This window comes from Blennius ocellaris (assembly GCF_963422515.1).
Source record: "Blennius ocellaris genome assembly, chromosome: 15".
Taxonomy (NCBI): Eukaryota; Metazoa; Chordata; class Actinopteri; order Blenniiformes; family Blenniidae; genus Blennius; species Blennius ocellaris.
This window is the reverse complement of record NC_137664.1, coordinates 5,234,654-5,248,839: the sequence shown is the minus strand read 5'-3', so window position 1 is coordinate 5,248,839 and position 14,186 is coordinate 5,234,654. Positions and strand designations below refer to the sequence as shown.

Below are 14,186 nucleotides of genomic sequence, written 5' to 3'. Positions count from 1 at the left end.
GCTATTATTAAGAGTCGACCAGGAGATAATGGAACAGGCATTCCGTAGACATAACACAAAAAGTGGGAAAATGTACTACTTTCCTGAATGCTTCAGCACATCAGGAGATTGCACAAAACAAAACAAACAACTTTATGAAATACGAGCTGAAAAAAAAAAAAAACATTTTATTCCATGTCCTTTAAATTCCTGTATTAAACATCATGTGAAAGCTGCACATTTGAAAAATGTATTCTTGAAATGCTCCACAACTCCACACTATACAGTTGTGCTTATATGTTTACATACCCTGGCAGACTGTGGAGTTTTAGTTGTAATTAAAACAAGAATAAATACAGTTGTTTGACAATAAATGGCTTCACCCAACCACTGACTGAATGAAATACATTTCTTAATAATCGCATTCTCTGAAAAATAACAAATACTGCTAGGGTCTGTAAACGTATGAGCGCAAGTGTATACATAATACACTATATCAAGAAGGCTGACAACAGCGAGGCAGATAAAACTCTGGTTCATAGACACGTCCTTGCAACAACATCATCCAAACAAAAGTGTTATGATTTATTTTTTATCTTTACTTTGAAAAGAAAAAAAAAAAGCTACTGCATTCAAATATACAATTGTAGATGATATGAAGTTGCCACGTTGTGTTAAATCTTTATACCAGTGTAGTTGTCTGGAAATGTGCGAAGTTTGAACATGAAACGGTTCGCTTCTGAACACTATTTATATTTCACAGCTTTGAGCAAAATCCTAAGATATTTGAAGCTTGAATGACAAAAAAGGAACAAGTCAGCAAGAGCATTCGCTAGTAATTCACCGATCTGTTGGCAGTTTGCAGTTTACAAAGTAAGATTAATCAGTTGTAATTCCTGTACAAGTTCAAAGTGCTTCTGGATGTGGTTTGTTTCTGTTAAACAGAGCAAAAAAAACAAAAACATTAGAAAATAAAATCTTATAAATTAAGATCAACAGATCACAGAGCACAAAAATGTGTGTTTTTGCCCTCCGATTTAGTCCTTTTTGCCCCATGGTTCTTACTCATCGTCCACGGCAGTAAAAATGTCACTTAAGAAATACTGAGACACACTGAGAGGCTCCTCGTCGTCCTGGGAGTGGCCTCTCAAAGTCACACTTTGCTGAGAGTCGGAAACCTGCAACAGAGAGCAACAGATGAGCTGCGATCAACTTGATACAAGTGTGTAAAAAAAAGCTTTGCCTTGTTACCTCAGCTGCACACTGCAGACGAGTCGGTGTCTCCTTTGCAGGTGATGTAATAGTCGGTGCGCGGACTCCCTTTGGCTGCCGTGTGCAAACGGCGGCATGTGATGTGGAGGCTGCAGGCTCTGGCGACGACTCTTTTCTCTTGGCGGTTGGAGCTTTGGCCTTTGATCCCTTCAAAGCTGCTTTGCTTGGTGGGGGATTGTTTGGAGGCGCCGCTATGGCTTTGGCTCTATCACCGGGGAGAGAAGAAAGACATATTGACTTCGAAGTGATCGAAGGCGTTGCATAAATTAAGCAAATCACGCAGATTAGATAGGAGCCTCCGTGAAATTTGCCGTCACCTCGTTTGCCTGCCGGCCTTGGTGCTCCGCGTCGTCTGTGCGCTCGAGCCGACGTCGCCCTCTCTCCGACTTTCGCTGTCTACATCATGGCCACTCTTTTCCCTATCAAAAACTTGTGGCTGCAGAGAGGTCCCGGCCTGCTCTGAGTCCTGAGCTGCTGGAGACAGAGCGAACTCTGCTTCCTTGGGATCGAGGGCCTTGTTGACTTGTCTCTTCTTCGTCAGAACGGGTTTAACCTGCGACTGGGCTGTTTGGAAGCAGAGATCATGGGCGCAGGGTGAAAAGGTTAGTTTTAATGTGCTGAAAATGACTATAATAAACACGTGTACGGTTTTTTGTATACCTTTTCTCCTAGTGCCTGTTGGATTCTGTTTTTCAGAAGTCATGGCAACTTCATCGCTCTCTGCAGACTGGGGGCACTTTTGGGGCTCAACTGAAACAGTTCCTGTTTCTTCAACATGGAACATCTCAAATTAAAAACCAATACTATGTAAATAATTAAATAAAAAAAGTTACCAAAATATGTAAATATTTTACCTTGTGACAACTTTGGACCCGAGGCGGTAAAATTCATGTGTAGGGAAGAATTAAATATGTGACAAATTAATGAATTCAACACAATGAAACCCTAAATGTTTCTTAAGCAGGACAGATTTTAGATGAAGAAGCTTTCAAGATGTGTGAACACTTGATCCTTCACTTACGTTAGAGGCGGCTGCATCAGACTCTTTGTCTTTTACGTTGGAGAGGCCCTTGTCAGCACTCTCCTCTGTGGATATGACAACATTAAACGGAGCTGGCTCTCCCGCTGTGACTGAACTCGCTCCTGAAACGCTGTGGAGGCATGCAGACGTTTGGTGGATCAGACACTGAACAAAAGAGACTCCTGCCTGGAAGATCAGCAACCGCAGACGCTCACCTTGGTTGCTGTCTTGATGTATCGGTTGCTGTGCGACGAGACGGCGGCTCGGCGACGCTGCTCGCTGCCTCCAGAGACGAGGCCAGTGGGATCTCAGTCAGAGACAAGACGAAAAACGGCTCATCGGGATCTGAATGCACATTGTCCGGCAGCACTGAAAGCAAGAGAAATGGCATTCAATAAAAAAAAAAAAAAAAAAAAAACCCCAACATAGTATGTACTGAAAACTTTGTATGCAGTCTAATCATGTGAGTGAGAACAATAAAAGAAATCATACTCACTGGCTTGAAGTATTGGAAAACTTTGTCTCTCTTGTGTATGTGATGGTGCAACCTAGGGATTAGGAAATTGGAGGGAAATATAAAAAGTTTGAGATTTAGTGATGTGTTTTTGTGTTAAATATTAGCAGTGAACCAAATGTGTTTAAAAAAGCCTGAATATAAAATGTGTAATGGTCTAATTAACCTGGTATCTTTAAAACAAATATGTATCTGGACTAGAGGGCAGGTCATGTCGATAACAGATATTGACTGACCCCTGCTGGCTGCATGATAGAAGTAGAGAACGTACCTCTTGTGTTTAGATTGCAATTACAGAAACATCAAATTACACCTCAAGTATGTCAATTCTAGTCGCTTTTATTACAGTCGCTCATTTTTCAAGTAGCTACTTCTCTGCTATGTGGAGTTAAAACACCTTGTTTGGAGAATCAAATAGCAGTTGTAAAGAGATGTTCAATATTTGATCCAAGAGAAGTAATGACACTTAATCGGTTTTTTTGTTAAGAAAAAAAGGAAAAATACTGCCACTTCACAAATATACTCTTTCAAACGTGCCCCGACTGATCAAGTAGCGTTGGAAGGAAAACCTCCATTCATCCAGCTAATATCAAAACTAGAATGAAACGTCTACATCATTAAAAACTTTTTCACATCCAGGCTCACATAGTGGATGACTGCTACTCTGTACCTTGAACTTTATGCAAAATTGTCTTTGGTCAAAAGTGGAATATTTTTGCAAAGACAAAGAAAATCTGGTGTTCCTTGTACCTTTTTGGACAATGTTCCACACTGAGGAGGTTGAGCAGATTGTGCTTCTTGGTGAATGGACTCATCAGTAACTCCCACCACTGGTTCTTGAGCGTCACCAGAATCCCCCACACCCAGCGATTTGCTGCCAGACTCTGTGAAAAAACAATCATGGTCAGTCATCAGACTCGTTAAGGCAGCAATCTGCTCAGATTTGCTCAAAATAAAGCAACTTTGTTTCAGTCAAACCTGGTTTTGTGGGATTTATGTCCTTTGCTTCCTGCGGCTGGCGACGGCGGCTGGCGCAACCCAGGGTGGGTTTGGGTTTTATGAGTCTGCCTCTACGAGCCTGGGGGGCTTCCTTGGATGTCTGAGGAGAGTCAGTCAACTCTGACTGTACATCCTCCGTACTTGAAAAGAAGAAGAAAGAGAGACTTTGGATTTCTTGGAGGCATACATCTGCATGTGTTGAGGTCCATTTAATGACGCTTGTAATTTACCTTTCAATAGTTGAATTTCCTTTCAAATGCACTGAAGAGGCATCAGTGGACAATGCTATTGATTCTGCAGAAGAATCTGCAGTTGGATCAATGATTAGTCGACTATTTGGCTCTGCAGTTCCGGCTGACATGTCCAGCTTGCAATCCCCTTTATCAAACTTCACTGAGGTGGGTTCTTGCTTTGATGGACTGTGCGCTGGTGGCAGGTGCTCGTCAATTTTCTCTGCAAGCTCCAGATCACCACGTGCATTGTTAGTATCACTTAGCAGCTGTTCCGTTGACAAACTTGAGGAAATGTCCTTCAGGCTGTGATCTGCAGGCTGGCTGTCCTCGGGGGATTTTATCTGTGCAGTTTGAGTGGACAAACGTAGGTTGGGCTTGTGTTTGACTTTGGAAAGTCGTCTTCTTTGAGATGTGTTTTCTACTGTTCCTTCTGAGCGTGAGGCGAGACCATGGGCATCTTCTTTTGTTTCTTGCTCAGTTGAAGGTATGCAGTCTGAAACTGATGTATCAGTACTCTCCGTTTTGTTTGATGTCTCCAGTAAGCTGGCACTACAAGATGGTTTCATTTCTCCATCTGCTGTTGTGTCTTTAGTTTCAGCCGTCAAAGTTGGAATAGATGTTTCCTCCACAGGCTGCACAGGAGCGACCGGGTTGACAGTTCTAGTTTGTGACAGATTTGGTTTTGGTTTGATTTTCTGCAATCGACTCTTCTTTACTGGCAAGCTTGATGGAACGGAAGCATCTTCTTGACTGGCTGGTAATTCTTTGATACCTGTGGCAATGGTGTGATCATCGCAGCCCTCTTGGACTTGAACTGGAGTTGAACGTACGTTGGATCCTTTTCCAATTTGTGATTCTGGGCCTGCGAGGTCATACATCACCACATCATTACTGCCACTCTCCCCTGCTTCGACGTCAGATACCAGGTTTTCTTCTGCGATCGAGGAAGTCGGACGTGGATCTCCGGCGACCTGCTTCACAGCAGAAACCACTGCTACAGCAGGATGACTACTTTGACTTTTTTCTGGAGAGCAAGGACATAGTTGCTGTGGGTCCACCTCCATTTTGGTGCTTAGACTCGATCCCTTCTCCACAGGCTCCTTTGTAGATTGACATTTTGACATCCTGGTGCGTGATGTCTGCGGTAGAATTGGTTTGGGTTTGATTTTTTGTAATCTACCCCGCCTCCCTTGAGAACTTGATGCAGCCAGATTCTCTTCCTGACTGACTGGTGGCTCTTTAACACAAGTAGCACCAAAAGCAGGATCATCATCCTGGCCTGTTTGAATCTGCACTGAGGTTGAATTTGCATTTGATTCTAGTCCAACTTGTGTTTGTGCGACTGACGGGTCAGTTGTCAACATATCCTCACAACTAATCTCAGCTGTTTGGACCTGGGCAGGCAGGATTTCATCAATGACCTTAGATGTAGTGCCTGGTTCTGTGATATTCTGCTCGATGGAAAGCTTCTCGTTTTGTGATGTCTTCTCCTCAAACAGTGAGGGAATCAAGTCGACCTGATTTGGAGGTTCAGGATGTGTATGTTTGTCTTCATTTGGAGTAATTTCCTTAGGAGTACTATCCACATTAAATAAGGGGTTAACACTTGAAGCAGGATCAGTGCTCTGACTAAGTTTTTCTGTTGGTTGGGGTTCAACGTCCAACTCCAGGCCTACATTTAATTCTTTGCTAGTTTGAGGTTTAGACCTTTCAGTTCTTGCTATCTGGGGTACGTTTGGTTTAACTTTTTGGACTCGACCTCTCCTCATTTGATGAGCAGATACAGTACATTGTTCTTCTTCTGCAGGTGTGGCAACCACAACAGAAGACTCAAGGTCTTCAAGTTTCCAGGACAGTTGTGGATCCGTTTCTTGTTGAACTGGTGTCCCTGGGACAGTTTCAGATGTTTGAGAACTCGACGTCAGGTCTTCTTTGATGAACTCACAAGTTGACTCTGTTTTTGCAGGTTCTTCGGTAGTTTGAGCTTTAGTTCTTGATGTCTGCGCGGTTTCAACTTCACTTCCTTCTACCTGACTAGCTGGTGGGGTAGACTTGTCACTGCTCTCTTGGTTAATGGTTAAATCTACGACTTTGTCCTGGTCGACTTCTGTGAGTGTCGAGTCGCAGGTTACCATCTCAGATGTTTCAACCGGGGAAGCATGTTTTTCATCTGTGGACTCAGATGTTACGTTTGCATCCTCTCTTGTCAGCCTACTTGGTTCAAACTGGAATTCAGTTGAAAGAAAACTCTGGATTTCTGATAAAGTCTGATGTGACACTGCTGCACTTGTCTCCACCGGGTCAACAATCGTTTCCTGGCAAGACGGCTCTTCTATTATATTGACTTTTAACATTGTTGGAGCACAGTCTTGAGCTTCTGGGACTGTTTCTTGAGCAGGCGCTATTGCATGGCTCACTTCACCAGGTGATGCTTCTGGTTGAGACTTTGATTGCGAAGTCCTTGACATCCGGGCAAGGTTCGGTTTGGGTTTCTGCTTGGACAAGCGACCCTTGCTTGTTTGTGGTGTTTTTTTATTTGAACTCTCTGGCTCAGGTTCCAATTCAATCACAGTCTCCTGCTCAGTGCTCGCCTGATCACAAGCTCTAGTAAAGGCTACGTCACCACTCCCAGCGTGAGTTTCAGTGGCTTTTACTTCCACTGTGGTAGCCGTCGCTGATGTTGCAACATCCTGGCTTCCTACAGAAACACTTTCCTCTTCTGTAGCAGGCCTTGAGGCCAACTGTTCCTCTAAGTTGCTGGGTTTGTTATTGTCTTCTGAGGTGCCTGCATTCAAATACAAGAGGACATTTTAGATTTATATCAATCTATTAATGAATGCAACACTACCTCAGCTCAGTAAATTGTATGGCAAAGTGTGTCACCTTCTTTGGGATCGTCTATGGTTTCTTGACTCTGTAGGGACTGAGCGATGTGAGCCACGTTGCCAATAGTCAACAGGGTCTGTGCGGCCTCATTGTAACTTTGTTCCTCAGATACTGGAAATAAAAAAGTGAATAAACATTTTTTTAAGTGATTTAAAAGTGTATATACAGTCGATAAAAAAATGACTACAAATTCACTTTACCTTCTGTGTGGTCTGCGGAAAGGAAATCTATAACGTCCTGCAGGGCAAACACAAACATTTGTGACTTCAAAAGCTTATTTTACAAGCTCCAGTAAGTAAATGTGAATTTGTGTAGGGGTGTGATATATAAAGAAAACACTGATATTAGTAGCGGCAGTTAAACAACTGTCTCAATTTCTTTAGATATCTTTGTGCTGGTTATGCTTATACAGAACGATTACAGGAACTTTATCAAGCACAACATAATATTGGATATCAAAATTTGGCCTATATTAATGCTTAATGCCATTTTTCATCTATTATATGTTACAATTAATTTGTAAGAAAACATCTGAAAACCTTTAAACAATAATAATAATAACAATAATAATGACTCACCCATATATTAAGATTTTTCAAATTACAAAATAGCTATGAAACTGAGCTCAACTTTCCAAACTTCCTGGCGCAACACGTTAGGCAGAGGTCACTTACAACCAGCAGGTCCAGCTGATGTTCATATGGTTCAGCTGTGTCTGTCTCATGTTGTGACTGCTCACAAGATGGATCAGGGCACAGTGCTTCTTGGGAAATGCCCAACACATCGGGCATACTGGCCAAGATATCAAGCTGTGCGTGTGTGGAAACGAGGGGGGTCAGGAGTGGAGGGTTTGAAAAATGAAACACAGTAGAAAACTAAAGCAAAACACAAAAATGTGAAAAGGTGAAAAAAAATTTATGAATGAAATGAAGGGAAAGGAAATGAAGTGAGAGTTGGGTACAACATATCTAATTTGGGGAAACTCCTTCCCTTTACCTCCTCCATGGTCTCATCCACTTCATATATCTCGGGTTGAAGGGTGTGCAGGCCTGTGGGCACAAATACGGAGGCGCTGTCGTCTGCCCTGGAGCTGCATGGCCACTCTTGCCTCTCAACTTCATCACCCCACTGGCCTTCGTTTTCTTCATCACTAAATTCTGACCGAGAAGCCTGAAGCATGACCAGTTTGGGCTTTTTAGAGGGCGACTGTTGCTTTGGTGGCCTTCCCCTCTTGGTCGTGCATTTGGGTTTAGGTTTGGCAGCGGAGGGAGGGGACGCTGAGGTTTCAGATGCAGACGAGTGGGCATCATCATTGTCGGAGTAAGTCAAGGGCTTGGTGGGTTTAGGCACTCTGCCATATCTGAAAAATACAATTTTGCTCACGTTAAAAGAGGAAGGAGGCTACAATGCATTGAATGACATCTGGAAACTGAACAAGCTTCTTTTGGGTGAAGACATGAGATCATTTACCTCGTCGGTCTTGGAGGTTGAACGGGCGTGTCCTCGTCTTCGTCTGAGATGTCAACATCTGCTGCCTTCCTCTTGTTGGCTTCACTTGAAGTTGATGCATCTTCATTTACCTGAAGTATTGGTTGAAGTTTTTAATAAGACATAGTTGCAACATGTGAATGCATTCAGAAGCTCTGATCTGAACAGGAAATGACCTGCTCTTCTAGCGCGCTGCCATCTCCATCTTTGACTTTTGTGGAAGACGCCGTCTTTTTGCCCCACTTCCGGCCCAGAGGCAGGGTTGGTTTTGGCGCTCTTGCTCGTGAGAGTTTAGCTGGCTTGACTGCATCATGAGTACTGAAGATTTCAAACAAGATAGCAAAGGTCAATGAAAATTCAGAAGCGAATCAAATTTTAAAAATGTTAATAGAACTTTTATTACGTGTCTGAATTTGTGTGATCGTCAGGGAGCGGTGCCTCGGCGTCTTCAGGTACGTCCGCCTCACCTGCAAATAGAAACACGGAAGACATTTGAGCAGAAAACAGGAAATAAAAGCCAAAGCAACTACATTTTGAACTACATTTTTGAATTGAATTTTTATCGCTTGCATTTATATCAATAACTTTCCATGTCACTTTTCATAACACAAAGTTATAATCTCATGGTGGTTCAATGTTGAAATGTTATACTCCATTCAGTTACCTTGCTCAGGGCTCTTGTTCCCTGCTTTCCTTTTCTTGCCATTCAGCTCCTCAGTTGATGCGTCTGTTTTCTTCTTACTCTTGTTCTTCCTCTTTGGCTCAGCGGCAGGCACACCTCCCTCATTGCAGAGGTCTTCATTCTCCTTTTCTCCTTCTTCCTCCAAGTCAGGGACTTCATCCTCATCTTCCTCATCGACTTCCTCCACATTACTCAGCCTTCTTGCACGTTTCTTGGCTGTAAACAAACAAAGAGCACCAATATTATTAAACTGAGAACATTTTTAGAGTACCAAACAAAACAAAAAATGCACGTAGGGACAGTTACCAGCTGCTTTTCTCTTGCACTGCTTGGGGGCATTTTTCTCAGCGAGCGACTTGAGTTTCTTCCGATTCATCTGAACTTCCAGAATTTTCTCGAGAAGTTTAGAAAAGTACTCAATGTCCAGTTTCCGTCTCTCTTCTACAAAGAAGAAGACAAACAAAGTGTAAAAAAACACACCCAGAGGTCCCTAATAGACTGATATCATAATATTTACAGGATACTCACTGAAAGCCTTGTCAATCCTCCAGGCATTCAACCTCTCTTCCTTTTTAAATTTGTTCTGAAAGATCACATCGGTGCAACACCATTACATCCGACTCGCTTCGTACGACTTGCTCAGTCAGTGCTCTTTAAATAATCATGTAAATACTGACCTTTATCTCTGACCGGGCTCTATGTGGAAACAGTTGACAAATCATGGAAAAGTCTGTCCCCACCATGCTCACAGCCAGAAAGAACATGTCCGTCTCTGTGATTAAAGCAAATCAGAAAAACACGTGAAAAAAGGCAACTAAGCAAAACTAATGTGTGTAATTAGTTGTTTGTTTGTTTTTTTAACTCCATCAGAGCTACCTTCACTGGACCAGGGTTTTGTATAGGTCCCTTTTCTGAAACTGGAGTAAGTCGTCGTGGAGCCTCGCTCAAATATAGGGTCTCGATCCTGTGCTGGGTTTGGTCCCTTGGCTCGCAGGACTTCCACTGTTAAACTGTTTGATGAGTTCATAGCCCATTATTAGGACAGCAATTCGGATGATGATCTCCCAAGATACCACAGTCTTAAAACAAAACTATTCTTACCTCTCTTCATCAATAATCAACGAGCCATCTTCTGCTACTTTGACCTGAGGAACCATGAGAGCATCTTCTTGGTCATCCTCGCCCCCATCTTCCTCCTCCCCTGAATTCGCCGTGCTGTTAGGAGGGGCTTCGGGTTCTTGTGCTGGCTCTGGAGAACTTCAGAAGTTACCGTGCAAATATTAAGACAAAAAAAAAAAATTAATTGAGGAATGTAAGGGAAAAATAAATTATCAAGTCATTCAAGTTCACAGGATAATTGTAAACTATGTATAATTTAACAATGACGATTGAAGACTGTTCAATTGTAGTTGGTCAACTTACGCTTCTCTCACTGGAGAGGGTGGGAGCACAGTCTCATTTTCTTGCTTTGAATCTTCTAAATCATACCTAGAATGAAAAAGCAAAAGTATGTGATACAAGATTTGGACAAATCAAGAATTAAACGCGACTCCTGCTCGCTGAATAAAAAAAGTCCAGAGGTACTTACGACATGGGGTTAGATGTCGGAAGATAATGAATAAGGTCCCTCATCGTCATTTTCGTGGGATCTAAAGAATATTCCTTTGAACGTGCTTTAGCTTTCTTTCGGATCTGCAATGTAAGAATGGCCTTCATGAAAAAAATCCATGCATCAAATCTGCTTCACACCAACCAACACCATGAATAAGACACCTTCTAACATATTCACATTTATGGACTGAAGAAGGAAACTACAAAGAACCACACAGAAACAGGGAGAACATGTCATCGCCACACAAAAACACTCCAGCCAGGTGAGCTTGCTAACCACTACACTATCATAACAACTGCTTGTACAGCCCTTATAAATGTATGTTTGTCATAATTGATTTTTATTGAGCATTTTAGCGAATGAAATATTCCTTCCTGACTCAACAAATGCAGCCAGCAGGTCTGAAGCCTGAACAATCTTGTCGTGAAGCAAAAGGCAAACCAGGAAAAACATTTGAAATCATAAAATGATATATCCAAGCTCACCTTTTCTTTACATCTCTCCTGCTTGAGCAACTCTCTGAGCTTCTGTGCCTTCACAAGCCTCTGTAGATCTGACGGGCCGTTCAGGAGTCGACTCAAAGAGTATGCTGAGGACGTCAGCGAGAGAGCGGTTTTTGACGACACCAGAGTTCTGGCTTTTTCTGATAATTCATTAGCTTCCCGGTCAGGTAGAGAAGGCGGTACTTTATCTGGAAGCCTGATCGGCGGAACTTCTTTCACTTGACAGTCGGATGCGAATTCAGATTGGCTGCTGCTGGGAGATGGCAGATGGGTTTGCTCTGGCACGTCTTCAGCTGGAGGAATGACTGCAGGCTCCGAGCTGTCGGAGGAAACGAGGGTCGCTTTGGTCTGGACTCGTGGCGATTTGCTACCCTCGGAGGATCTCCTTCGTCTCGGGGACTGTAGTCCTTGAGTGGCAGGTGTGTTTCCACTTCTGGTGGAAACGGACGTTTCAACACCAGAACCGGACGACTGAACGGGCGTTTCAGAGACCGCTTTAATGGGGGACCGAAGCGTCCGTGAAAGGGTGGCTGGGCGACCAGGGGCCACTTTGGGTTTAACAGAAAATCGCTTCCTGCGCTGGACCGCTGCTGCAGAGCTAGTTCCTTCCCCATTCTGATCGTTGCAATCCCTGAGTAATAAAAAAAGAAAGCTATATCCATAAATCTTTTCATAAACTGTACATGTCCTTTCTTAAATATAAGGACTCCAATTTGTACGTCACTTACTCTGGAGCCGCAGCTTTTTCTGATGTCACGTCTGACTTATTTTCCACCACGGCACTTGTAGCAGTGTTGGTCTCACTGGTGTCTGTCAGGGTTTCGTTGGCCTCCTGTTTCGCTGGCGGTGCTTCCTGAGGTGTTGCTGCTGCTCCTCGCCCCACGGTGCCAACATTAGGGCGGGCACTAAATCTTGACCTGCGAAACATTGCGACCTGAAAAAGACAAAAAGTGAAAGCTGCATTTATGGCACACAAATCTGATGACCAAGAAAAACAAAACCGAATAAAGAGTTTGTTTTCAGTAAGACACGCTGTGTCCATGTAAACCCAGTTAAATGCAGCAATTTTAACTACACTAGGGATGAATAATTCATGGGAAAGAAAATAGCAAAATTTCAGCAATAACAAAAGATCCAGATTACATGAAATTTGCCGGGCAGCATTGCAATACTGTAAAGTCCATAATGCAGCCAGTGTGCTCTACATGTGATGCTGGTGCATCTCTGTAAGTAAAGTGATATTTAGTCAGTGTAACGTATAAAAACGCGGAAACAGACTTTCTAAACTGTTTAAAATATAGAGAAAATCGTTTATTTTTCTTTAATGACAAGCTTGTATGCTTGTCGTTAAGCTAACATTATGTTAACATGAGAAAGACTGCTTAGGATGATTTTAAAACCAGGAAAACACCACGTAAAGTGGAAACTGGCACCCAAAAATCAAACCTATCAATGAAAATGAGTTAAGGTTCACTACTACACGCTTGGGAAACTCGTATGACAACACTACTGGAGTTGTTAGGTATTTGTGGTCATGCTACGTGACTGAGAATACTGTATGTAAATATTTACTTTGTCCAAAAGTGCTACTTCACTTTAAATCACGTACCCGCTCAGGCTTGAGTCGTCTTCATGGAGAAATATGCTTTTATTAAACGACGAGGAACGCTGTGTAGCGGACCGACTCCATGCATTCACTAATCCGCCATGTTTCTCAGTGACGAAACAGGCTTGTGAGCGCAAGGGATTATGGGAAACGAAGTCTGGCGAATATAACTGGATGAGGCAACATCTTGTCGTACGTGAGCAAGATTGCTGCGACTACCGCGTTTTACCAGTTTATCAGAATCTACTCGTAGGAGCTGGATCGTGAAGTTTACGTGACATTGTTATTGAATGAAAAGCAGGGTGTCAGGACTTGTAGTCAAACCGATGCATTCATTATTGTTATACATCGAGACATCAGGCAAATAATGCGAAATCATGACGTTGATTTTAATCATTCTGGTTGACGAGAGGACGTTGGGTAGCCTGGAGAGATACATAAAATCAGGTCCCACCGAGATTTGAACTCGGATCGCTGGATTCAGAGTCCAGAGTGCTAACCATTACACCATGGAACCGCGGTGCGTTCATGTTGCACACAAAAAAATCCGACATCTGACAGGTCATTGTTTTATCTTGCATTATCTTTGCATCATTGTTTCCTTCACCAACAAAAGTGAAGAGAAGTTTAGAGATGTTTTTGTCTGCGTGTATACATTTATGGATCCGCTTGTATGCACGTATTATGTATGTTTTTCACAAACTTTTTGCAAAGACTAGGAATTGCATGAAATCTTCAGGGATGGTTTTTCATCATCCATGGACAAATCTATTAGATTTGGGGATTTTTAAAAACATGTTGCACACACAGCCGAAGGAAGATGCACCTCATGGAGATCATTGTGGGTTACCTTGCCAATAGGTCCTCTTCACTGCAATTAAAATCCGTTGAGCAAATATTTCTGTGACTTGAGCAGTTTGCACTTGTTGTCCTGCTGATTATTTACATTCGTCATTGAATCTGTATTTTTCAAGAACAAAGTAATATTTGTCCAATTTGCGATAATAACTCAGGTCCCACCGAGATTTGAACTCGGATCGCTGGATTCAGAGTCCAGAGTGCTAACCATTACACCATGGAACCCCCATGGAATAAGACTATAATTATTGCAGTGATGTAAAAGCTTTTCTGACCACAATTTATCATGTTGATGATGATGCTATGTTTAGGGGCATGACAACAGTCAGTATTACATAATTATATGATAAGTCTTCCTATTTGTAACAGTAAGAACTTACTGTACTTTATTAATTGGCAAAAACAGGTTGGTCTTGAAAATTGTTTATATCAGTTTTATTACAAAGTTGTACTCTCCAGCAAAGCACATCTCCTTTACAAGTTCAGTGAACTTCTGTTTCACACTTCGTTGAGCCTCTGAAATAAAATCCTGC

General features: G+C 42.5%; 1 protein-coding gene across 2 annotated transcripts; it reads right to left on the bottom strand.

Moving 5' to 3' along the window:
- Positions 1-563: 563 nt before the first annotated feature.
- LOC308140398 (uncharacterized protein) lies at positions 564-12,895 on the bottom strand. Of its 2 annotated transcripts, XM_080510164.1 has the most exons (28): positions 12,799-12,895; positions 11,918-12,123; positions 11,172-11,820; positions 10,663-10,766; positions 10,497-10,562; positions 10,176-10,331; positions 9,951-10,084; positions 9,752-9,846; positions 9,603-9,657; positions 9,381-9,515; positions 9,057-9,290; positions 8,796-8,859; positions 8,569-8,710; positions 8,375-8,484; positions 7,901-8,264; positions 7,579-7,713; positions 7,105-7,141; positions 6,902-7,015; positions 4,016-6,803; positions 3,765-3,925; positions 3,537-3,670; positions 2,769-2,820; positions 2,488-2,641; positions 2,257-2,402; positions 1,912-2,013; positions 1,569-1,815; positions 1,231-1,456; positions 564-1,157 (listed from the first exon to the last, which is right to left on the bottom strand). In XM_080510164.1, exons 2-28 carry the CDS (start codon positions 12,115-12,117, stop codon positions 1,041-1,043), a joined length of 6,921 nt encoding a protein of 2,306 aa, XP_080366290.1. In that variant the 5' UTR covers positions 12,118-12,123; positions 12,799-12,895; the 3' UTR covers positions 564-1,040. The 2 variants fall into 2 exon arrangements, with proteins under 2 accessions (XP_080366290.1, XP_080366291.1); XM_080510165.1 differs by lacking the exon at positions 7,579-7,713.
- Between the last annotated feature and the right edge of the window lie 1,291 nt (positions 12,896-14,186).